Below are 25,599 nucleotides of genomic sequence, written 5' to 3'. Positions count from 1 at the left end.
ATCCCACCTCTATCCAGAGCCACAGAGGGACAGGTGTTAAAGTCTCCTATTAATAGTATTGGACAGCGCGGTAATTCCTCAACATATCTCATAATTTCTTTTATCACCTCACTATTATACGGCGGTGGAATGTACACCGCAACCAAAATAAAAGACCAATGGTAACAAGTACAGTGGAGACATACAAATCGCCCACTAACGTCTGTACAGGACGAATGACATATAAACGGTAGTGACCTATGCACCAGAACACTCACCCCCCTGGAATGAGAAGAAAGGACAGAGTGATATGCATGACCAACCCACGGTTTGTGTATAACCGGTATAGTAGTCTGAGACAAATTAGTCTGACAGACAGAAGTTAGCGGGATGTAAGTGCTGCAGCGCAGAAAACACCGCCGCACGTTTTGTCGGCTCTCCCAAACCCCTAACATTCCAGCCTACAATTCTTATGTTATGTGTCATTGGGCCATACAGTACATGTTAGAACAAAACATAATTCCCCAGTAACATATGGTACCTGCATACTCCCCACACCCTGCATAGGATTACCCAACCCGTTCCACCGCCCGATCCCCCCTTCCCCAACCCTCAAAAGTATCCCAACAGCATAATAATTTCCCGTTAGGATAAAATCCCTACATGGAAAAAAAAGCAGCAAATATGGCGAAAAAACTTCCCTACAGTCGGCCATATATATGGCTGAATGGCTGCCAAAAAAACCCTGTGTAACAGAGTACACACATGTATCGGGTCGTTTGTGCTGACCCGCCTATATACAAGTATATCTGCAGCGCAGCACATAGTGGTAAATTACAGTAACCCCAGATGACCCCTACATTAATATACTGAGAAAACCCAAGCGGGCAAACTGGCTAAGCATATTTAACCTAAACATATGTTCATAGGCATATTAATCAAAAGGGAGCTGCATCAAACATACAGAAAGGTCGTATAAGTAAAGAAACAACATCGCAAGCATGTCCCAGGGCATTATCAATATATCTCACGTGTCCCAGAATTTCCAAAAGCGAGGCTCTCAGTCCACCGGCTTCCAATTCTTGAGCCAGGATTCATTGGCGTCGATCCACTGTGCCGCTTCTAGAGGAGTATCAAAGAAACAGACTTCCCCATGCGCCACCACACGAAGCTTGGCTGGGTATAACATGGAGTACGGAACTTGTAAATTCCGGAGGTGTCGCTTGACTTCCAGGAAGTTGACTCCCTTCCGCTGGACCTCAGCAGAGAAATCCGGATATATCACCCACTTTACCGCCATTAATTAATAGCTCAGGGTGATCCCTCGCCTTCTTAAGAATCGCATCTCTGTCCCTGAAGTGAAGTAGCTTCATTAACACTGGACGAGGTGGGGCCCCTGGTGGTGGCACACGGAACGGCACTCTGTGCGCCCTTTCAATAGCAAACACCTTGGAGAGCAAGTCCTTTCCAAATTTTAGGGTAAGCCAGTCCTCAAAAAAGGCTACCGGATCTGCACCCTCTGCTTTTTCAGGGACCCCCCACTAGAGGGAGGTTGTTCCTCCTTGATCGATTCTCCAAGTCGTCCGTTTTGGACATCAGCAGGGTCAAGTTGTGAATAATCCTGCCCAGATCTCTTTTGACAGGAGGCAATTGATCCTCTAAGGCACCCACTCTGACTTCCACCTCCGCCATTCTATCAGTAACTTTCCGCAAGTCCTGACGGAGAAGGGACACATTTTCCTGCAGGCTGCCCATATTAGTAGTGAGGAGAGCAAGCGAGCTACTGCATTGCTGTACAGCATTAAAGATATCTTTTGATGTAGGCTCAGCAGCGCCAATATCAGGCCGACCATGCTGGATACATAATGTAGTTACAGGGCCTGGGGCTGAACTTGGGGGTGCAGGGGTCGCAACTGAAGCCATTTCTCCTGACTGTGCCCCTCCCACCTCCGATGCGGCACCATCTTGTTTCGCCGGCGTGGAAGACCCGGCTTCCTTCAGCTCCCGCTCCTTCTTCCCCGTGCGGGTCATATTAGTATGTGCCGGTGCTGCAGAGCTAGCTGCAGAAGAAGGATTCTGCAGGATAATTGCTGGCAGGTCAGGAGCTCCCCGCTATCGCGTCTGTTCACATGTCCGACCAGGCCACGCCCCCCCTCGTTTCCCTTTTGTATTTTGGTTATATATATATATATATGTGTTTGTTGCCTTTCACTGTTGTTTATCATTAGGCCTGAGGGAGACTCCTGTTCGTCCTTCCCTGAGTCTACCTGGAGGAACAGGTAGACTCAGTCCTAACATTAGTTCCAGGGTCCTATAGGGCGAGATAGGATTCTAGGTATCCTGTGTATGAACTTGCCTACCTTTGTGGCCTGTTCATACTGGTAGTCTGTCAGGACTGGAGTTAGGGTTTTCTCTAGGAGGTGTCCATTTTCCTTCCCTAGTTTCCAGGCCTTATTCCAGTAATCCCTTTCCCTCCTATGCTCAGTGTGGTGTTGCCCAGAGCGTGACCGTTGCCCAGAACTGAAAGGTGTATTCCAGGTGAGGCCGTACCAACGCATTGTATAGTGGCAATATTACATCCCTGCCCTGCGAGTCCATACCTCTTCTAATACAAGACAAAAGTTTGTGCCCCTAAGTGAGTTTTTTGTTTTGTTTTGTTTTTTACAGTTTAGTTGGAATATAATTATATTGTGGTTACCAAGGTTTTCATGGACTGACATTTCCCTAAAGCTCTGCATGGTTAGAAATGACTAGATCCAGAAGAACAATCGCCTCTAGTAGGATCTTCTATAAAGTGGCCCATAAAATTATCCTGCAAAAAGCTGAGGAATGTTCTTGCAGAACCATGTTCCCAATCTATGTGTGGGTAGTTAAAATCTCCCATCACCACCACTGTGCCACCCACTCCATTAGCACATAGAGTTGATCTTCTACAGGGAGTGCAGAATTATTAGGCAAGTTGTATTTTTGAGGATTAATTTTATTATTGAACAACAACCATGTTCTCAATGAACCCAAAAAACTCATTAATATCAAAGCTGAATATTTTTGGAAGTAGTTTTTAGTTTGTTTTTAGTTTTAGCTATTTTAGGGGGATATCTGTGTGTGCAGGTGACTATTACTGTGCATAATTATTAGGCAACTTAACAAAAAACAAATATATACCCATTTCAATTATTTATTTTTACCAGTGAAACCAATATAACATCTCAACATTCACAAATATACATTTCTGACATTCAAAAACAAAACAAAAACAAATCAGTGACCAATATAGCCACCTTTCTTTGCAAGGACACTCAAAAGCCTGCCATCCATGGATTCTGTCAGTGTTTTGATCTGTTCACCATCAAACTTGCGTGCAGCAGCAACCACAGCCTCCCAGACACTGTTCAGAGAGGTGTACTGTTTTCCCTCCTTGTAAATCTCACATTTGATGATGGACCACAGGTTCTCAATGGGGTTCAGATCAGGTGAACAAGGAGGCCATGTCATTAGATTTTCTTCTTTTATACCCTTTCTTGCCAGCCACGCTGTGGAGTACTTGGACGCGTGTGATGGAGCATTGTCCTGCATGAAAATCATGTTTTTCTTGAAGGATGCAGACTTCTTCCTGTACCACTGCTTGAAGAAGGTGTCTTCCAGAAACTGGCAGTAGGACTGGGAGTTGAGCTTGACTCCATCCTCAACCCGAAAAGGTCCCACAAGCTCATCTTTGATGATACCAGCCCAAACCAGTACTCCACCTCCACCTTGCTGGCGTCTGAGTCGGACTGGAGCTCTCTGCCCTTTACCAATCCAGCCACGGGCCCATCCATCTGGCCCATCAAGACTCACTCTCATTTCATCAGTCCATAAAACCTTAGAAAAATCAGTCTTGAGATATTTCTTGGCCCAGTCAGGGCTCCAGATGGTGACCAAAATGGTCGCCAATGCGACTTAGAACTGCTAAATGGCGACAAGACTTTGTAGTCTTGTCGCCATTTGCGCCTAGACCCTCCGCTCGCTGCTCTGCCTCTTAAAAAAAAAAGGCTTTCATCCAGCACAGACACACGCTCCAGACGTCTGCTGGGTGAACACCCGCCCCTCAGATAACCCGGCATAGAGGGTGGGCGTGGCTTGTGCTCCCGCTTCTAGCAGTCTGGCAGTTTTACACTTCAACTAGGGCCGCACAGTCCACGGCTGATAACACGAGGCGAGTCATCCGATTTATTAGTGTGTTTTATAGGACTGGGCACAAGGAGAAGGCAGAGATCCGTAAGACCAAGAATAAGTACCGGCTGTGCTGCTTTAACACTCGCTGTCCTGGTCTGCATAGCACTGCCGGGGTCGCATGGCATTTTATTGATTTATGATGCTATGTAACCCTTAGAGGTCTGGAATGTACTGGATAACACTGACCTAATGCGGTCAGTGTTATCCAATACATTCCAGAACTGTAAGGGTTACATAGCATCATAAATCAATATAATGCTCTGCGACCCCGGCAGTGCAGAGCTCCTGCAGACAGACTCCGGTGTGAAACCAATTGACAAGGAGAGATTGCCGCCTATACTGCGATGTCCGTGCACGGCTCCTTACTGACACGGGGGTGATGGGCAGAGAGCCCTTAACTGCTCCTTTCTGTGCCAAAGACATGTGGTAGAGTTAAAAAGAGGGAAAATGGCACTGAAGCAGCCTATAAGGGGTTAAGCACAGGCTAGTTCAGCTGCCAGAGGAGGTCCCCTAGCTTTCCTACATCTCTGCTTGCTGGCAGTGAATGGAAACCTTTAAGGTTGACATTGACAGACTGAATGTCCATGTCCAGCCACAGTTACACAGTGAGCAGCACTAGAATATGGGCGATCTTTCCTCAAGAAACAACAGCAAACAAGAGGTTTTCATTCACTGACCGGCAAGCAGAGGGGTTGAGAATAAAGAGTAAAGCTCGTGTAGTATTATATTTTTAGCTGTTATATTTTTTCTTAATGTAAAAAAATAAAAAAAAAGCTGCCCTCCCCCCACCCCCACTGTCATGCTGGTCCCGTCATTACGTGATGCCTGCTGATGTGGTCACTGGTTGCAGTGGCGACTCAAGTGATTGGCCTTTTAAGGAGTGCAGTGGGGTTTTTTTGAACCCATTCTGTGTCACATATTGAATAATACTGGTTTGAAACCCCTTAAAGAAAAATATAAAAATTACTCCTTAAAGGGTTTGGATACACTCATTTCTGGACCTCAGACTGGCAGGACCTTTGTTGGTGATCATACTTGCCTGATGCCCAGTGCTGGATCCCGGCTCATTTGCTCCCCAGCCTTTGTTGCTTGTCTTGAGTCCCTTCATGAAAACCTCCTATTTGACGGTGTTACAGCCAATGACTGATCACTGCTTCCCATGCATTATATTAAATGGTCATGTGATGCCAGGGGAGCAGATCTCCACCGTGGCCAGAGATTGTCTTGATGCCACTGCAGCCAAACGTTTTCATGGAGAAACCCAAGACAAGCAGCAGAGGCCGGAAAGCGAATGAGCCGGGACCCAGCACCTAGGGATTACCAACGCGAATCTGGCTAGTCTGACAGGTCATGGAAATGAGTGTACAACTCCTTTAACTGCGTGGGCTGCAGCTTAGAAAACCCCCTGCTCCTAAGCATCCCAGCTATATTATGTATTTTAAATTTGGCGACTAAAAATTTCATTTGGCTCCTAAATTTTTCAGGTTAGGAGCCAATGGCTGCTTGATATTTTTTTTAGTCTGGAGCCCTGCCAGTCTTGACGTTTCAGCTTGTGTGTCTTGTTCAGTGGTGGTCGTCTTTCAGCCTTTCTTACCTTGGCCATGTCTCTGAGTATTGCACACCTTGTGCTTTTGGGCACTCCAGTGATGTTGCAGCTCTGAAATATGGCCAAACTGGTGGCAAGTGGCATCTTGGCAGTTGCACGCTTGACTTTTCTCAGTTCATGGGCAGTTATTTTGCGCCTTGGTTTTTCCACACGCTTCTTGCGACCCTGTTGGCTATTTTGAATGAAACGCTTGATTGTTCGATGATCACGCTTCAGAAGCTCTGCAATTTTAAGAGTGCTGCATCCCTCTGCAAGATATCTCACTATTTTTGACTTTTCTGAGCCTGTCAAGTCCTTCTTTTGACCCATTTTGCCAAAGGAAAGGAAGTTGCCTAATAATTATGCACACCTGATATAGGGTGTTGATGTCATTAGACCACACCCCTTCTCATTACAGAGATGCACATCACCTAATATGCTTAATTGGTAGTAGGCTTTCGAGCCTATACAGCTTGGAGCAAGACAACATGCATAAAGAGGATGATGTGGTCAAAATACTCATTTGCCTAATAATTCTGCACTCCCTGTATTTCCTCAGTGATATTGGGGGGTCTATAGATCACACCAAGAATTATTTTTTCCATTATTTTCTTCACTCTGCATTTTCACCCACATGATTTCAACATCCTCACAACCTTCATCCACAATTGTTTCTTTTACAATTACTTTTATATCACTCCAAAAAATATATATAAAAAAAAAAAATCACAGAAAAAAAGATACAAAACATCCTGCACGATATGATAGTAACTATGCAGAGGTGCATGGCTACATTTATAAAGTCACAGAAAAGAATGCACTATAGCAATAGATGCAAACATAACATATGGTCTTTAAGTGATTTATCTTTATTTGTCTTGAAGGAGTGGCACCTTCTGGTGTGAAAGCGCTCCTATCCTGGGAGTAGCATTCGTGCACTTTTGAACCCACCTATCCCACAGGCGACCTTGATTAGGTGGTACATATAGGTGTTGGATGCACACAGAGGTGACTAGGAGCAGCGCACTATGTGTGCAGGGTCTGCACTCCTGAATATAGATTCCCAACGGCATAAATAGGTTTAGCGTAGGACCTGCCTGACTGAGACCACCGTTGCACAGATGCGTTTTGATCAAAATACATTGGCTAAGAGTCTCAGATTTTATCATTAGAGTGAGGGCTTAGTCCATATGTTATGTTTGCATCTATTGCTATAGTGCAGGGGTGGCCGCCGCATGCGGCTCTTTGCTTCTTCAGGTGCGGCTCGAGCTGTGGTCTTCTCAGCTCTGCTATGTCTCTCTTATGCACTAAAACGAGATTTTTGTGAACTCACCTGTAAAATCTCTTTCTCGCTTAGTTCATTGGGGGACACAGGACCGTGGGTATAGTTGCTTGCTGTCACTAGGAGGCGACACTAGGCTGAAAAGTGATAACTCCTCCCGTGGCGGCTATACCCCCTCCAGCCTGGATAAAGCATATCAGTTTGTGCCCAAGCCATAGGAGTAGGAGAAAAACCATACGGTAAACAACCAATAACTGACCAATGTCAGTCGGATCGAACCAGAACCGAGGACCATACTGGCTCATCAACCGCCATCATTTGCGGCAAACAGAAATTACTGGGTGGGAGCTGTGTCCCCAATGAACTAAGCGAGAAAGAGATTTTACAGGTGAGTTCACAAAAATCTTGTTTTCTCGCTCGTATCATTGGGGGACACAAGACCGTGGGACGTCCTAAAGCAGTCCACAGGGAGGGAAACAAATCACACGCCCATGGAGAAAACTCCCTCGAGGATGCGTAATCCACTGCCGCCTGCAAGACCTTGCTGCCCGGAGCAGCATCCGCCGATGCCTAGGAAGGCGCCCAGTAAAACTTGGTGAACGTGTGCCCGGAAGACCAAGACACTGCCTTCTACAACTGGAAAGCTGATGCATGGAGGAGATGAACCCGAGAAAATCCGACCGCTGGTCGGGTGGGCCATAACTCCGCTGGGCAGTGCCTTGCCTCGGGAGCGGAATGCCCGAGCAACTGACAAACAGATATACCTGGAGGCTGCCAAGGTTTGACAAGGACCTCTAGGAAAAAAACAGGTAAAAATCCGTACGGCGGAAAGCGCTAGTCATGGACAAGCAACCTCAGAGGCCAAATCACATGGCTGATGGAGAGGCTGCTCTCTAAAATGCGAGGGAGAAAGATGACGTGGAAGGTGGCGACTACCTTCTGCAAGGAAAGAAGATACTGGGCGGAGCACTGCCTTATGTTTATGACATAAAGACAAATGTACGTACAAGAAGGCGCTATCAACTCCGAAAAACGCCGGGTGGATGATCCCGCCACTCGAAATGCTGCCTTCCCAGAAATAGAAAAAGAAGAAGACTAAGTCCCTAAGCCGGCTCCTAGCCACAACTGTGGAAGCAGAACCAAAAATCCAGGTCCGCAGGATCCTCCTCTGGTGAAGAGAACGCCCCCTAGGAAGTGGTAAATTGGTAGACCAATGCCCCTAGAGCCGTAGAGGCTTGTGGTGAGACTTCTACAGAGAGAAGCTGCTTGAGAAACCACAGAGAAAAAAACGCCTGAGCCAGGCATGCCCAACTGCAGGCCAAATAACCAATACCTTGGAGAAAGGTAGAAGCAAAGCCGATTTGAGCATCACCGGTCATGGTAAGCCCGCCAGTGACCATATATTGACAATGTGGCAACCCTGCATGGAAGGGCAGATGAGTAGGACCAAGATGAGAGAAATACTCTTGCCAGGTGGAGTGTGAATCAGACGTCCAACGCCCCAACTGTACCCAAGGAACCCTGGTCACGTGGAAAAAATAAAGATGGGATTCCAGAACCGTACAACCCATGGCTACTGGACAGCTAGACAGAAGGGGAAGGTGGTCAGCTAACCAGCTGGGGGAGGGACCGGAAAAGAAAAAGGGGTATTCCGTTCCGGGAACAAAATCCTTACCAGCGGTGGCAAGGTGTGACAGACACCGGCTCTGCTCGGCGTTGGGAGACACGTAGTCCACCCCCAGAATGAGCAGTGAAAGGAATGACCACCATCTGCTTGAGGTGGCGTGGACATTACTCATACCTGAAGAAAGGTAGCACCGATGGCGTCACGGCACCCAGATCAGCTATAGCATTATGCAATCGCAAAGCCAGAGTTGAGGAGAGAAGGACAACAGTTGACAGAGCAACGGCCAATTATTGGTAGTGTAAACCAGTAAGAGGTCAGGGCTAAAGCCCAGTCCCACTGAGACTGGCGCTCTAGAATCTAGTGGTAATGCAATACTCCGCCTAAGGAGGAGGACATACAAGGGAATACACAAGAGTAATGGTAACGCCATACTCCAGCTGAGGAGGAGGCCACACTGTAGAGGCCACCGATCCCAGTGTTAGAAGAATCCATCATCTGACAAAGGAGCTGTGCAATAGGAACCCTAGTATGTAGTGGTGACGCAAATACCCTTTGTACAGTAGGAGCTACAGCATGCTCCGCCAGTGTAAAACTGAGGGGGAGGCCTGAGGACATCCAGTAGAAGCCATGGTACCATGTTGTCCCAGTTAAGTAGAGCTAACCTTAAACACTCCACCTGAAAAGGGCGCTGAACAGGTGCAATCGCCAAAGCAGTGCCAGGGTAGAACCCCTACATGAGGGGGGCTGCCCCACTGCAGCGATTACAATCTCTAGCCCTAGCGTGAAAACTTCCCTTGCGGAGGAGAACATGCTGTAGTCGCCACTGCAGAGTGCCAGCATAACACCCTCACCTAGATAAGGAAGAGTGGTGGAAAAAGAATACAGAGTCAGTGCAACATTCTGCTCGCTGGATCGCAATCACCATATTCTGTGTAATGGCGTGTGCACTACACGTCGTCGAGGACTACTACCCTGACCGACCTGAACGGTGCAGGCCCATGGGGATGAGGGGTCTAGGACACATAAGTGCTGCCGGGTGACCGCCCTGAGAGAACAAAAGTCGACATGTTTGTGCCCCGAACCAACGCCTAAAGAAAAGAAGGATGCAATATGGATGTAGCCACAGTATCCAGTGGCAGTATCCATATACCACTAGATGGGGAGTACAAGGCACCAGCGGCACGGACTGTTTCCACGGCCCACCTGTGAAGGAAGCCAAGGCATCTAGTGTTGTGGTGTAGTTGAATTATAGCATGATGATTAGTGATTCCCCCGTTAAGGGATCACTTGAGGAAGGGGATAATGCCCCAGGAAGCGTGGTGATGGCAAACGACTGATGGAATAGCGTCCAGTGATAGTGCCATCCTCCGGTTAGGAAGGGGGTAGCGTGATATAGGGATCGACCGATATTGATTTTTTAGGGCCGATACCGATAATTTGTCAACTTTCAGGCCGATAGCCGATAATTTATACCGATATTCTGGGTATTTTTATTTTTGAGGAAAAAAAAATTTTCCTACACAAATCTGCTGAAAATTAATGTTTATTGTTAACGTGTATTATTATTTTTATTTTTTTTGTAAATCTTTTTCATTTATACTTAATATTTTTGTGTTTTTTTTTTTTACTAACTTTTAGCCCCCTTAGGGACTAGAACCCTTGTCCTATTCACCCTGATATATCTCTATCAGGGTGAATAGGATCTCACACTGTCCCTGCTGCTCTGTGCTTTGTGCACACAGCAGCATGGAGCTGACTATGGCAGCCAGGGCTTCAATAGCGTCCTGGCTGCCATGGTAACCGATCGGAGCCCCAGGATTACACTGCTGGGGCTCCGATCGGAGGAGGAGGGGAGAGGGGATCCTGTGGCCACTGCCACCAATGATTAATACTGGGGGGGCGCACTGCGCCACCAATGTTTTTACTATTGGGATGGGGATGGGGGGCGCACTGCGCCACCAATGATTAATACTAGGGGGCTTGAGGGGGGGGCGCGCACTGCGCCACCAATGAAGATACCTCTCTTTCACATACAGGAGGCGGGAGCTGGCTGCAGAGTCACATAGCCGGCTCCCGACCTCTATGAGCGGTAGCTGCGATCGCGGCACCTAAGGGGTTAACTACCGCGGACCGCAGCTGCCGTTCATAGAGGTCGGGAGCCGGCTATATGATTCTGCAGCCAGCTCCCGCCTCCTGTATATGAATTAATGAAAGACTCATCTTCATTGGTGGCGCAGCGGCCACAGCCCCTCCCCTCCTCTTGTCTCCTCTCCTGCCATTGGCGGCAGCGGCAGCAGCATCACAGGGGGAGGAGACACTGCTTCCTTCTCCCCTGTGCTGCGGAGGGAACACAGAACGCGCTGAGAGCAGCGCGTTCTGTGTTCCCAATACGTTATCGGAATATCGGCAAAATAGATGCCGATAACGTTCAAAATCCTCAATATCGGCCGATAATATCGGTAAAACCGATAATCGGTCGATCCCTAGCGTGATAGTCAGAACCCTATTCAACGGTAGTGTAATGCAAAAAAAAAGATAATAAAGTAAGTCGCCCTGCATAAGCAGGGAGGTCTGCCTCCTACGAGACTAAGCTAAAAACGGATATGCTCTCTCCAGGCTGGAGGGGGTATAGCCGGCAGGGGAGGAGTTATCACTTTTCAGCCTAGTGTCACCTCCTAGTGGCAGCAAGCAGCTATACCCACGGTCTGTGTCCCACATTGATACGAGCGAGAAATCTTATTTTGTATGCTTTGCCAGCAGCTGCCTGGCACAGATATTATATTGACATCATACAGAATTAGGACCCCACCCAAATATACCCATCATACATCTAAAACGGTAAGACTAACCCTCTGATATCCTCCCACTGCTGATGTAATATTTCCTTGTTGCTCTGGAACTTCCTCCATTCACATGCGGCTTCCTTCTTCCGCCCCAGTCTCCGCAGAGCATCCACTAGACATAAAGTCACACCTGGAAAGGCTGAAAGTGAAATGATGTTCTCGTTACCACTTATCTAATTCACAGCAAATATGAAATATTGTTTTTATTCAGCATGGAGAGCTGACTGACTTAATATCTTTATAGCAGTCACAGCTCTGTATATTTCCGATACTCATCCCAGGCACACAGATAGTTAAAGGATAATATTCTAACTGCCCGCAGAGGGAGCTCACTGCATAATAACTGACCTCCTGCTGCACCGCCGCAGCTACCAGCAGAGGGAGCTCACTGTATAATAACTGACCTCCTGCTGCACCGCTACATCTACCAGCAGAGGGCGCTCACTGTATAATAACTGACCTCATGCCGCACCGCCGCAGCTACCAGCAGAGGGAGCTCACTGCATAATAACTGACCTCATGCCGCACCGCCACAGCTACCAGCAGAGGGAGCTCACTGTATAATAACTGACCTCCTGCTGCACCGCCGCAGCTACCAGCAGAGGGAGCTCACTGTATAATAACTGACCTCCTGCTGCACCGCTACATCTACCAGCAGAGGGCGTTCACTGTATAATAACTGACCTCCTGCTGCACCGCTACATCTACCAGCAGAGGGCGTTCACTGTATAATAACTGACCTCATGCCGCACCGCCGCAGCTACCAGCAGAGGGAGCTCACTGTATAATAACTGACCTCCTGCTGCACCGCTACATCTACCAGCAGAGGGCGTTCACTGTATAATAACTGACCTCATGCCGCACCGCCGCAGCTACCAGCAGAGGGAGCTCACTGTATAATAACTGACCTCCTGCTGCACCGCTACATCTACCAGCAGAGGGCGCTCACTGTATAATAACTGACCTCCTGCTGCACCGCTAAATCTACCAGCAGAGGGCGCTCACTGTATAATAACTGACCTCCTGCTGCACCGCTACATCTACCAGCAGAGGGCGCTCACTGTATAATAACTGACCTCCTGCTGCACCGCTAAATCTACCAGCAGAGGGAGCTCACTGTATAATAACTGACCTCCTGCTGCACCGCTGCAGCTACCAGCAGGGGGCTCACTGCATAATAACTGACTTCCTGCCGTACCGCTGCAGCTACCAGGGGGAGCTCACTGTATAATAACCAACCTCTTCCTGCACCGCTGCAGCTACCAGCAGAGGGAGCTCACTGTATAATAACCGACCTCCTGCTGCTTCGCTGCAGCTACCAGTAGACGGGGGTCACTGTATAATAACTGACCTCCTGCTGCACCGCTACATCTACCAGCAGAGGGGGCTCACTGTATAATAACCGACCTCCTGCTGCTTCGCTGCAGCTACCAGTAGACGGGGGTCACTGTATAATAACTGACCTCCTGCTGCTCCGCTGCAGCTACCAGTAGACGGGGGTCACTGTATAATAACTGACCTCCTGCTGCTCCGCTGCAGCTACCAGTAGACGGGGGTCACTGTATAATAACTGACCTCCTGCTGCTCCGCTGCAGCTACCAGCAGAGGGGGCTCACTGTATAATAACTGACCTCCTGCTGCTTCGCTGCAGCTACCAGTAGACGGGGGTCACTGTATAATAACTGACCTCCTGCTGCTCCGCTGCAGCTACCAGTAGACGGGGGTCACTGTATAATAACTGACCTCCTGCTGCTCCGCTGCAGCTACCAGTAGACGGGGGTCACTGTATAATAACTGACCTCCTGCTGCTCCGCTGCAGCTACCAGTAGACGGGGGTCACTGTATAATAACTGACCTGCTGCTGCACCGCTGCAGCTACCAGCAGGGGGGCTCACTGTATAATAACTGACCTCCTGCTGCACCGCTGCAGCTACCAGCAGGGGGCTCACTGTATAATAACTGACCTCCTGCTGCACCGCTGCAGCTACCAGCAGATAACTGCACCGCTACCGCTACCAGCAGATAACTGCACCGCTACCGCTACCAGCAGAGGGCGCTCACTGCGTCTGTGTAGTATACTGACCTCCTGCTTCACCGGTCCTGGTACCAGGAATATATCCTGCTGTGTCAAAATGGCCTATGGTAAGGATGGGACTTCTAAGCAGAGGTTTGGCTTCCAGAAAAGGCAGATGTAAATGTGATCAGTGCTATGAATCTACAGGCCTCAATGAAGTATACCAGGGCACCAATAAACACATCCCCCCCCCCCCCCCCCAAGTTCCTATGCAAATTTGCGATACTCCTAACTTCACTATCTTGACTGCCCCTCTTACCTGGAGCAATCTGCAGGCCGAGTTTTGCATTCATCAGAGCCGTCCTGTCCTCCCCCATCTGCTGGAACTGGTGGCCTCTCCCCAGGAGGGCGGCTGCTTTTAGGATTCCCCACACTTTATATTCAGTGAGTTCTACTGATCCTGGAGAGACATGGACCATCAGCTGTAAATTATTAATAATCCATTGTATAAAGGAAAATGTTCTGATATAGTTTCTATTTCATTTCCAAGTTTCTGTTTGCAGTCAGTGAACGGACACAGTCTTGGTTTATGTCCATAGGCTAAAGCCTGCCCTGATAACTGAGGCTTTCTTAGAGCATATAACTGTAGGCAATCCTTTGTGAGACCTAATAGTTTGTATTATTTTTTTTACCAAATCAGCTTTTATTCAAATTAATAGTTTGCCCCTTTTTAAAGAGTACCCGTCACCCCTCCTGACATGTCTGTTGTAATAGCCACATGCATTCCCCATGTAATAACAATTCTGGACCATCTATTCTTATGTCTCTATGTTGTGTCATTCCTTTATTATTTCTACTAGAAGTTATGTATGAATTGCTAGCAGTCTGCAGTAAGGGTACAGAGGGGAGGTAACCAGTTGGGGGGGGGGGGGGGGGGGGGGAGGGGGGGTCCCTGCACAGACTGACTCTATCCAATCAGTGCTGCCATTTTCAGATTATGAGGGTACACACCCCCAACTGGTTACCTCCCCTCTGTACCCTTACTGCAGACTGCTAGCAATTCATTCATAACTTCTAGCAGAAATAATAAAGGGATGACACAACATAGAGACATAAGAATAGATGCTCCAGAACTGTTAGTATATGGGGAACACGTGAATCTATTAAAAGAGACATGTCAGGAGCGGTGACAGGTCCTCTTTAAATGCAGGCTGGACAATCGTCTGTGAGCTCAGGACATCAGCAAAACAAGTCTCTCTCTCCTGTCCTGCAGGTAAGGCCTTGTTCACACCTGTGCTATGAATTCCCTGTTCCTACTTTTTCATAGGAGCAGAAAATCTGAATTCAGGCTGTGGCAAATCCGGCACATGACATATGACTTATAATGGGGCTCATAAGGATCTGTTATGGTGTCTGTTATTTTACCGGAAAAAACTGAGCTGCATGCAGAATGTCCAAAGAAGCCTCCAACACAGGTGTGAACGCAGCATCAAATAGATCATGCTGGAATTATAGAAACATAGAATGTGTCGGCAGATGAGAACCATTTGGCCCATCTAGTCTGCCCAATATACTGAATACTATGACTAGCCCCTGGCCCTATCTTATATGAAGGATGGCCTTATGCCTATCCCATGCATGCTTAAACTCCTTCACTGTATTTGCAGCTACCACTTCTGCAGGAAGGCTATTCCATGCATCCACTACTCTCTCAGTAAAGTAATACTTCCTGATATTACTTTTAAACCTTTGCCCCTTTAATTTAAAACTATGTCCTCTTGTAGCAGTTTTCTTTTTTTAAATATTCTCTCCTCTTTTACCTTGTTGATTCCCTTTATGTATTTCAAAGTTTCTATCATATCCCCTCTGTCTCGTCTTTCTTCCAAGCTATACATGTTAAGGTCCTTTCATCTTTCCTGGTAAGTTTTATCCTGCAATCCATGTACTAGTTTAGTAGCTCTTCTCTGAACTCTCTCCAAAGTATCAATATCCTTCTGGAGATATGGCCTCCAGTACTGCGCACAATACTCCAAATGAGGTCTCACTAGTGCTCTGTAGAGCGGCATGAGCACCTCCCTCTTTCTACTGGTAATGCCTCTCCCTATACACCCAAGCATTCTGCTAGCATTTCCTGCTGCTCTATGACCTTGTCTGCCTACCTTTAAGTCTTCTGAAATAATGACCCCTAAATCCCTTTCCTCAGATACTGAGGTTAGGATTGTATCACTGATTTTATATTCTGCTCTTGGGTTTTTACGCCCCAGGTGCATTATCTTGCACTTATCAACATTCAATTTTAGTTGCCAGATTTTTGACCATTCCTCTAGTTTTCCTAAATCCTTTTCCATTTGGTGAATCCCTCCAGGAACATCAACCCTGTTACAAATCTTTGTGTCATCAGCAAAAAGACACACCTTACCATCGAGATTATATTGCTCACAGGGGATGGTCAGGACTGATGCACTGTAACAATTCCTCAGCTGTGTGAGCAGCACTAGGTCAGGATAGGATTTCAGACTCAGAATCTAAACAATAATATATTCACTGACAGCTAGCAAAGATCCTAAAAATGGTGAGTAACAAAAATACAAAAAGGGAGATTTTATCAAGCCCTGCACTCCAGAAGTCTGCAATAAAATGTTGGGATTTAAAGAGGACCTTTCACTAGAATAAAAAATGTAAACTAAGCATACAGACATGGAGAGCGGCGCCCAGGGATCTCACTGCACTTACTATTATCCCTGGGCGCCGCTCCGTTCTCCCGGTATAGGCTCCGGTATTTTCATATTTTCGGCTCAACTGGGAGGAGCCTGACGGCGTCTCCTTCTCCCAGGCTGTAGCGCTGGCCAATCACAGCGCTCAGCTCATAGCCTGAGAGGTTTTTTTTTCTCTCAGGCTATGAGCTAAGAGCTGCGATTGGCCAGCGCTACAGCCTGGGAGAAGGAGACGCCGGCAGGCTCAACTGGGTAGAGCCGAACATATGAAGATACCGGAGCCTATACCGGGAGAACGGAGCGGCGCCCTGGGTGCCGCTCTCCATGTCTGTATGCTTAGTTTACATTTTTTATTCTAGTGAAAGATCCTCTTTAAGCCAAATTTATCACCTATGTTTTTGTTTTTTTTAATTCACAAAAATTGTTGCCATCTTACTCCGGGGGTGGAGAAGAAAGTGGAATACTATCTCAAGACATAAGCATAATACTTAAAGGGGTTGTCTAATCTGGTCAGGAATCTGATAGGCGCTCCTAGGGGTTGTCTAATCTTGTCAGGTATCTGATAGGCGCTCCTAGGGGTTGTCTAATTTTGTCAGGTATCTGATAGGCGCTCCTAGGGGTTGTCTAATCTTGTCAGGTATCCGATAGGCGCTCCTAGGGGTTGTCTAATCTTGTCAGGTATCCGATAGGCGCTCCTAGGGGTTGTCTAATCTTGCCCACTCTCCTGTTTCCCGGCCGGCTGGTGGTCGGCACTTAGTCCCATCTCACCTTATTAATGGTAAGATGAGACAACTCCTAAAAAGATGCACCAAACTTATCAATTTGATCGATTTGGTGCAAATTAAAGGGTTTCTATCACTTCGTTTCACCTATTTAGCTTTCAGACACTAGCGATCCGCTAGTGTCTGCTTTATCTAACCATCCTAATATAAGAGCTTATTGTCCTGCCGTTTAGCTAAAAAAATAACTTATATAGATATGCAAATGAGCCTCTAGGTGCTATGGGGGCGTTATTAGCACCTAGAGGCTCCGTCTACCTTAACAAACTGCCGCCGCCCAGCGCGTCCCTCCAGCCCGCCCATCTCCTCCGGAATGCGATGCTCCTCGTATTCGGCGCATGCGCAGTGAATGTCTGATCGCTTCCCTGCTCAGACATCTCCACTGCGCCTGTTCCTCGGAGCACTATGACGTCATCGGCGCAGGCGCAGTGGAGATGTCTGAGCAGGGAAGCGATCAGACATTCACTGCGCATGCGCAGAACAGAGACGCGCACGGAGAGGATCGCTTCAGCTGGAGATGGGCGGGCTGGAGGGACGCGCTGGGCGGCGGCAGTTTGTTAAGGTAGACGGAGCCTCTAGGTGCTAATAACGCCCCCATAGCACCTAGAGGCTCATTTGCATATCTATATAAGTTATTTTTTTAGCTAAACGGCAGGACAATAAGCTCTTATATTAGGATGGTTAGATAAAGCAGACACTAGCGGATCGCTAGTGTCTAAAAGCTAAATAGGTGAAACGAAGTGATAGAAACCCTTTAAGGCAACGCAGGCTCCTGCAAAATTGACTTGAAAAATCTGCCTCATGATGAACCCCCCAAATAGTACAGTAAAGGATCCTTCTGTGAAGCGTCATTCCACCTGCACCACTGATAGACTGAGCTGGAGATGGAGCCGGGGAGGTTGTGTCTGCTAGATGTGGAAAAATCCTGGCGCTGATATGTCTAGCACATCAATTACAGGAACTCCCGGGAGAAATCAGACCGTTCTTTCTGCGTCGTAGTTCCAGAATGTTCTACATATTTCTATTACCATCAGCACATCACACAGCACTGAGCACCGGGGAACAGGACGATACACAGCTCACTGCAGACTACAAAATATTATATTACACTTAAAGAGGACCTTTCATTATGATAAAAAAATAATAAACTAAGTATACAGACATGGAGAGCAGCGCCCAGGGATCCCCCTGCACTTACTGTTATCCCTGGGCGCCGCTCCGTTCTCCCGATATAGGCTCCGGTATCATCAGATTTTCGGCTCAACCGGGAGGAGCCTGCAGTTGTTCTCCTGGGCGTCTCCTTCTCCCAGGCTGTAGCGCTGGCCAATCGCAGCTCTCAACTCATAGCCTGAGAGGTTTTTTTCTCCCAGGCTATGAGCTGAGTGCTGCGATTGGCCAGAACACAAAGGAGAACAAGAGCAGGCTCCTCCCAGTTGAGCCGAAAATCTGAAGATACCAGAGCCTATACCGGGAGAACGGAGCGGCGCCCAGGGATAATAGTAAGTGCAGGGAGATCCCTGGGTGCCGCTCTCCATGTCTGTATGCTTAGTTTAGATATTTTTTTTGTAATGAAAGGTCCTCTTTAACCACCTCCGGACCGCCTAACGCAGATTCACGTTCCAGAGGTGGCAGCGCTGCGCACAGTCACGCATATACGCGTCATCTCGCGAGACGCGAGATTTCCTGTGAACGCGCGCGCACACAGGCGCGCGAGCTCACAGGAACGGAAGGTAAGAGAGTTGATCTCCAGCCTGCCAGCGGCGATCGTTCGCAGGCAGGCTGGAGATGTGTTTTTTTTAACCCCTAACAGGTATATTAGACGCTGTTTTGATAACAGCGTCTAATATACCTGCTACCTGGTCCCCTTTGTTTGGATCGACCACCAGAGGACACAGGTAGCTTAGTAATATGTTGCACCAAGCACCACTACACTACACCCCCCCCCCCACTGTCATTTATTAACCCCTTATTCACCCTTGATCACCCCTGATCACCCCATATAGACTCCCTGATCACCCCCCTGTCATTGATTACCCCCCTGTCATTGATCACCCCCCTGTAAAGCTCTATTTAGACGTCCGCATGATTTTTACGGATCCACTGATAGATGGATCGGATCCGCAAAACGCATACAGATGTCTGAATGGAGCCTTACAGGGGCGTGATCAATGACTGTGGTGATCACCCCATATAGACTCCCTGATCACCCCCCTGTCATTGATTACACCCCTGTCATTGATCAACCCCCTGTAAAGCTCCATTCAGACGTCCGCATGATTTTTACGGATCCACTGATAGATGGATCGGATCCGCAAAACACATACAGGCGTCTCCCTGGAGCCTTCCATGGGGGGTGATCGCCCCATATAGACTCCCTGATCACCCCCCTGTCATTGATCACCCCCCCTGTCATTGATCACCCCCCGTCAGGCTGCATTCAGATGTCCGTATGATTTTTACGGATCCACGGATACATGGATCGGATCCGCAAAACACATACGGACATCTGAATGGAGCCTCACAGGGGGGTGATCAATGACAGGGGGGTGATCACCCCATATAGACTCTGATCACCCCCCTGTCATTGATCACCCCCCCTGTCATTGATCACCCCCCTGCAAGGCTCCATTCAGAAAATTTTTTGGCCCAAGTTAGTGGAATTATTTTTTTTTTTCTTACAAAGTCTCATATTCCACTAACTTGTGTCAAAAAATAAAATCTCACATGAACTCCTCATACCCCTCACGGAATCCAAATGCGTAAATTTTTTTAGACATTTATATTCCAGACTTCTTCTCACGCTTTAGGGCCCCTAGAATGCCAGGGCAGTATAAATACCCCACATGTGACCCCATTTCGGAAAGAAGACACCCCAAGGTATTCCGTGAGGGGCATATTGAGTCCATGAAAGATTGAAATTTTTGTCCCAAGTTAGCGGAAAGGGAGACTTTGTGAGAAAAAAAATAAAAAAAACAATTTCCGCTAACTTGTGCCAAAAAAAAAAAATTTCTATGAACTCGCCATGCCCCTCATTGAATACCTTGGGGTGTCTTCTTTCCAAAATGGGGTCACATGTGGGGTATTTATACTGCCCTGGCATTCTAGGGGCCCCAAAGCGTGAGAAGAAGTCTGGTATCCAAATGTCTAAAAATGCCCTCCTAAAAGGAATTTGGGCACCTTTGCGCATCTAGGCTGCAAAAAAGTGTCACACATCTGGTATCGCCGTACTCAGGAGAAGTTGGGGAATGTGTTTTGGGGTGTCATTTTACATATACCCATGCTGGGTGAGAGAAATATCTTGGTCAAATGCCAACTTTGTATAAAAAAAAAAATGGGAAAAGTTGTCTTTTGCCAAGATATTTACCTCACCCAGCATGGGTATATGTAAAATGACACCCCAAAACACATTCCCCAACTTCTCCTGAATACGGAGATACCAGATGTGTGACACTTTTTTGCAGCCTAGGTGGGCAAATGGGCCCACATTCCAAAGAGCACCTTTCGGATTTCACCAGCCATTTTTTACAGAATTTGATTTCAAACTCCTTACCACACATTTGGGCCCCTAGAATGCCAGGGCAGTATAACTACCCCACAAGTGACCCCATTTTGGAAAAAAGACATCCCAAGGTATTCGCTGATGGGCATAGTGAGTTCATGGAAGTTTTTATTTTTTGTCACAAGTTAGTGGAATATGAAACTTTGTAAGAAAAAAAAAAAAAAAAAATCATCATTTTCCGCTAACTTGTGACAAAAAATAAAAAGTTCTATGAACTCACTATGCCCATCAGTGAATACCTTAGGGTGTCTACTTTCCGAAATGGGGTCATTTGTGGGGTGTTTGTACTGTCTGGGCATTGTAGAACCTCAGGAAACATGACAGGTGCTCAGAAAGTCAGAGCTGCTTCAAAAAGCGGAAATTCACATTTTTGTACCATAGTTTGTAAACGCTATATATTTTACCCAAACCATTTTTTTTTTTATCAAAGACATGTAGAACAATAAATTTAGAGCAAAATTTATATATGGATCTCGTTTTTTTTGCAAAATTTTACAACTGAAAGTGAAAAATGTCATTTTTTTGCAAAATAAATCGTTAAATTTCGATTAATAACAAAAAAAGTAAAAAATGTCAGCAGCAATGAAATACCACCAAATGAAAGCTCTATTAGTGAGAAGAAAAGGAGGTAAAATTCATTTGGGTGGTAAGTTGCATGACCGAGCAATAAACGGTGAAAAGTAGTGTAGGTCAGAAGTGTAAAAAGTGGCCTGGTCATTCAGGGTGTTTAAGCACTGGGGGCTGAGGTGGTTAAAGGGGTTTTCCAAGACTTTATAACTGATGACCTATCCTCTGGATAGGTCATAATTATATGATCGGTGTGTGGATCCGACACCCCTGCCGATTAACTGTTTGAGAAGGCACAGACGCTCGCAGTGGCACCTCAGCCTTCTCTTAAATGTGATGTCACGTGACCTAGGCGCATCTCCGCCCCATTGAAGTGCATGGGGCGGAGCTGCGATACCAAGCACAACCGCTACACAATGTATGGCTCTGTGTCTGGTAAGCTGCAAGTAGGCTGCCTTCACATACAGCTGATTTGCGGGGGTGTTGGACCCCCACCAATCAGTATTTAAAGGGGTTGTCTCACTTCAACAAGTGACAGTTATCATGTACAGAATGAAAATACAAGCCACTTACTAATGTATTGTTATTATCCATATTGCTTCCTTTGCTGGCTAGATTAATTTTTTCATCACATTATACACTGCTTGTTTCCATGGCTACGACCACCCTGCAATCCATCATTGGCAGCGCTCCAGGTGGTGACCAAAATGGTCGCCAATGTGACTTAGAATTGCAAAATGGCGACAAGACATTGTAGTCTTGTCGCCATTTGCGCCTAGATCCTCCGCTGCTCTGCCTCTTTAAGAAATTTCATCCAGCGTACACACGCTGCAGACGTCTGCTGGGTGAAGATCCGCCCCTCACACTACTCGGCATAGAGGGTGGGCGTGGCTTGGGTTCCCGCATCTTGTGCTCTCGCCTCCAGCAGTCTGGCAAGTTTGGAGTAGAGTCTTTCACCTCCCCCTGATTGGCTAGTAATTTTCCCGGCCATTTCCCGTGTATTCGCTACTGCACGAACAAAGCTCATTTCTATTGGACGGTTGTGAGTCTCCTCCTGTGTCCTGCTTGCTGATTGGCTTGTGAGAGTGTGGTGGGCGTAACAAACGTCGCCTGTGTGTTGTCCCGGCTGGCGTGCACATAGATCCCGAGAAGGGAACCGGCCATGTTATGTGCTGGGTGAGTGTTTGCTGTGTGACAACTTTGCAAATAAAGTTACAAGTTCTTATGAAGGGACGTGGCTTGTAGCGGCCTACACGGTGTATATGAACTCTGAACAGCCCAGACAAACCTTTATCTTCAAAATGGAACTCCCTCCCTGTCCTCTTGCCTCTCTGCATCAAATTGAAGATATCCGCTTGCTGTCAATGAATACAGACGCTCATGCTTACATCCAAAGCCTGCAATCCAGTTGTAAACGCCATGCTTTATCTACACTGATGCATTGTAACGGAACCTCAGCAGTAATAAGTAGAAGGTTCAGATAGTTTTCAGTGTCCCCTTGGCTGACTGCAAGCAGAGAGTTTGAAAATAGTGAGGTAGTAACATACAGTGAATAAACGCGTATGTACAGAGGCTGAAAACCCATCCTGGTGACAAAGCTGTGGGTTTGTTACAATATGTCAGTGTAGCTTGGTGCTGTACTCCTGGTGAGGGTAAGAGGGGTTGTACCCCAGCGCCCGCTGATGTGGGCACTGGTTGCAGTGGCGCCTCTCTTAAGTGATTGGCCTTTTAAGGAGTGCAGTGGGGATAGTTTATTTTAACCCATTCTGTGTCACATATAGAAGAAAATTGGTTTAAAAACCCCATAAAAAAATATTAACTCCTTAAAGGGTTTCTGTCACCAGGATTTCACTTAGTGATCTGTTAACATGACCACATCAGTCTCTATGACTTATATTACAATATACTAGTATTACTGTCCTGTGCATTGGAATTTGTCTATAAAATTGATTTTATTAATATGCTAATTACCTAAATAAAGCATCCAAGGGGCTGTCCCTCTGTCCGTTGGAGTCCAGCCGCACCCCTTCTCCTTGAGCCCAGCACCGCCCAACTGCTAATTTATTCACTCCTTATCACCGACCTCGTATGCCTGGTGCGCCGTAATCTCGCGCCGTGGAAAGACCAGTCAGCGCCCGCGTGGTGTCCTGGCAGAACACATTGCGCATGCGCTGACTGGTCTTTCCACGGCGCATGCGCGAGATTACGGCGCACCAGGCATACGAGGTCGACGATGAGGAGTGAATAAATTAGCAGTGGGGCGGTGCTGGGCTCAAGGAGAAGGGGTGCGGCTGGGCTCCAACGGACAGAGGGACAGCCCCTTGGATGCTTTATTTAGGTAATTTGCATATTAATAAAAGCAATTTTATAGACAAATAAGACACAGCGCAGTAATACTAGTATATTGTAATATAAATCGTGGAGACTGATGTGGCCATGTTAACAGCTCAGTAAGTGAAATCCTGGTGACAGAATCCCTTTAAAGGGTTTGTATACACTCATACTTACCTGATCCCCAGTGCTGGGTCCCGGCTCGTTTGCTCTCCAGCCTCCGTTGCTCGTCTTAAGTCCCTTCATGAAAACGTCCTGTTTGACGCCGTTACAGCCAATAACTGACCTTGCTTCCCTTGCATTATGTTAAATGGTCATGTGATGCAAGGGGAGCAGATCTCCACTGTGACCAGTGATTGGCTGCAGCAGCATCAAGATAAAAGTTTTCATGGAGAAACCCAAGACAAGCAGCGGAGGCCTGGAAGCGAATAAGCCAAGGCCCAGCACTTAGGGATCAGGGAAGCAGGATCTGCAACGTGAATCTGGCTAGTCTGAGAGGTCATGGAAATGAGTGCACAACCCCTCAAGATTGATATGGTTAGAAGAACGAATTAAAAGGAGAGACAAATGGGCAACTACACAAGGTAAGACACGTCTTTTTTTTTTTATCATACCATAAATATATGCATTTTAAATTTGGCGACTAAAAATTTTATTTGGCTCCTAAATTTTTCAGGTTAGGAGCCAATGGCTTCTTGATTTTTTTTTTTGTCTGGAGCACTGAGTGGTGGTCGTGCGTGCACACTATAGCAAAAAGCATCGGCCTCTCTGGTGGCCGGGACCATGGGAGCGCACATAGGCTGGTGCTTTTTCCTATAGTGTGTAAGCACGGCCACCACTGATGGATTGCGGGGTGGTCGTAACCATGGAAACGAGCTGTGTATAATGTGATGGAAAAATGAATCCAGCCAGCAAAGGAGGCAATATGGACAATCACAATACATTAGTAAGTGCCTTGTATTAACTTTCTCTACATAATAAATGCTGTTTGCTGAAGTGAGACAACCCTTTTAAATCTCAGAAAATCCTTTTAACCACCTAACTGTTCTGCCCGAGCTGAGCTCAGGCAGAAGTGGAAGGGGGGGGGGGGGGAGGGGCTGCTTTAGCTGCTGCTATCTCCTCAACGGTAGCAGCTAGAAGCTACTGGTCTTGTTTGAAAGCAGGCTTTCATACAAGGCCAAAATGACAGCATTAGCCCAAGATAAGCAGAAGATATCACTGTTAGAAATCGAGTCGGGAATCGAGTCGCTGGTAAAACCTGCTTTTACTTTCACATTAAGCTACATTCACTGCATCCCGATTTCTAACAGTAACATCTTCCCATGTACTTAAGATATTGATGTAATTCTAGAATTGTTTGAAAGCTTGGAATGTCGACATTCAAACAGTACAAAGCTCATATCTATAGCTATGAGCAGCTAAGGCAGCCCCCCGCCAGTCTGGAGGAGGAGAGGGAGCATTTGCAGAGCTGACAAGCTGCAGGAGGAAATGAAAAATAGTAAAAAAAAAATTATATATCTATATATATATCTATATATAATGGAGAAAATTGGACTGCACTCCAGACGGTTTCTTTAGTAAAACAGGTAGTGTTTATTCACTCATGTGGTAGCAGCAAAGAAGCGACGTTTCGGCTCAACATGAGCCTTTCTCAAGCATTGATACAAGTGCAAAAACAAGCATATATAAGTGAACCAATCAAATCATTGGAAACATCAACATAATTGATACTTAATAAAAACAGTGTAAAATTTACATATATTTATAAGGGAATCATCCCAGTGATCATAAGTAAAGTGACTAGTGCTATCAGAGAAACAAGTACATAATGAAGCTGACTATCATATGATAATACATAAAATCCATAAATCCTGTCAGCTGTTCCTTAGGCTGGGTTCACACAAGCGGATGCCGTGCGTGACATCCGCTCCGTGAATGACAGCCAAGACCCGATGCAGACTGCAGAGGCACGGAGCATTAACATGACTGATAATGCTCCGTGCCTCTCTGTGACCTCTTTACTACGAAATCACAGCCTCATCATTGAGGCTCGGAATCACCATTTTTCTAAAGGGAGTTTGGCCAGTATATATATTATCTGCTG

The 25,599-nt window shown here is 46.8% G+C and overlaps 1 protein-coding gene across 1 annotated transcript in view; it reads right to left on the bottom strand.

The window, feature by feature from the left end:
* The window catches only part of FANCG (FA complementation group G), a 69,164-nt gene that overhangs the window by 7,846 nt on the left and 35,719 nt on the right, over positions 1 to 25,599 (bottom strand). Inside the window, exons 13-14 of the mRNA XM_040421205.1 lie at positions 13,865 to 14,005; positions 11,538 to 11,670 (exon numbers count right to left, since the gene is read on the bottom strand). Of these exons, the coding sequence (XP_040277139.1) occupies positions 11,538 to 11,670; positions 13,865 to 14,005 (274 nt within the window). The remainder of the gene's footprint in view (positions 1 to 11,537; positions 11,671 to 13,864; positions 14,006 to 25,599) is intronic.

This window comes from Bufo bufo, chromosome 2 (genome assembly GCF_905171765.1).
Source record: "Bufo bufo chromosome 2, aBufBuf1.1, whole genome shotgun sequence".
NCBI classification, from domain to species: domain Eukaryota; kingdom Metazoa; phylum Chordata; class Amphibia; order Anura; family Bufonidae; genus Bufo; species Bufo bufo.
This window is presented reverse-complemented; position numbering and strand designations above follow the sequence as displayed.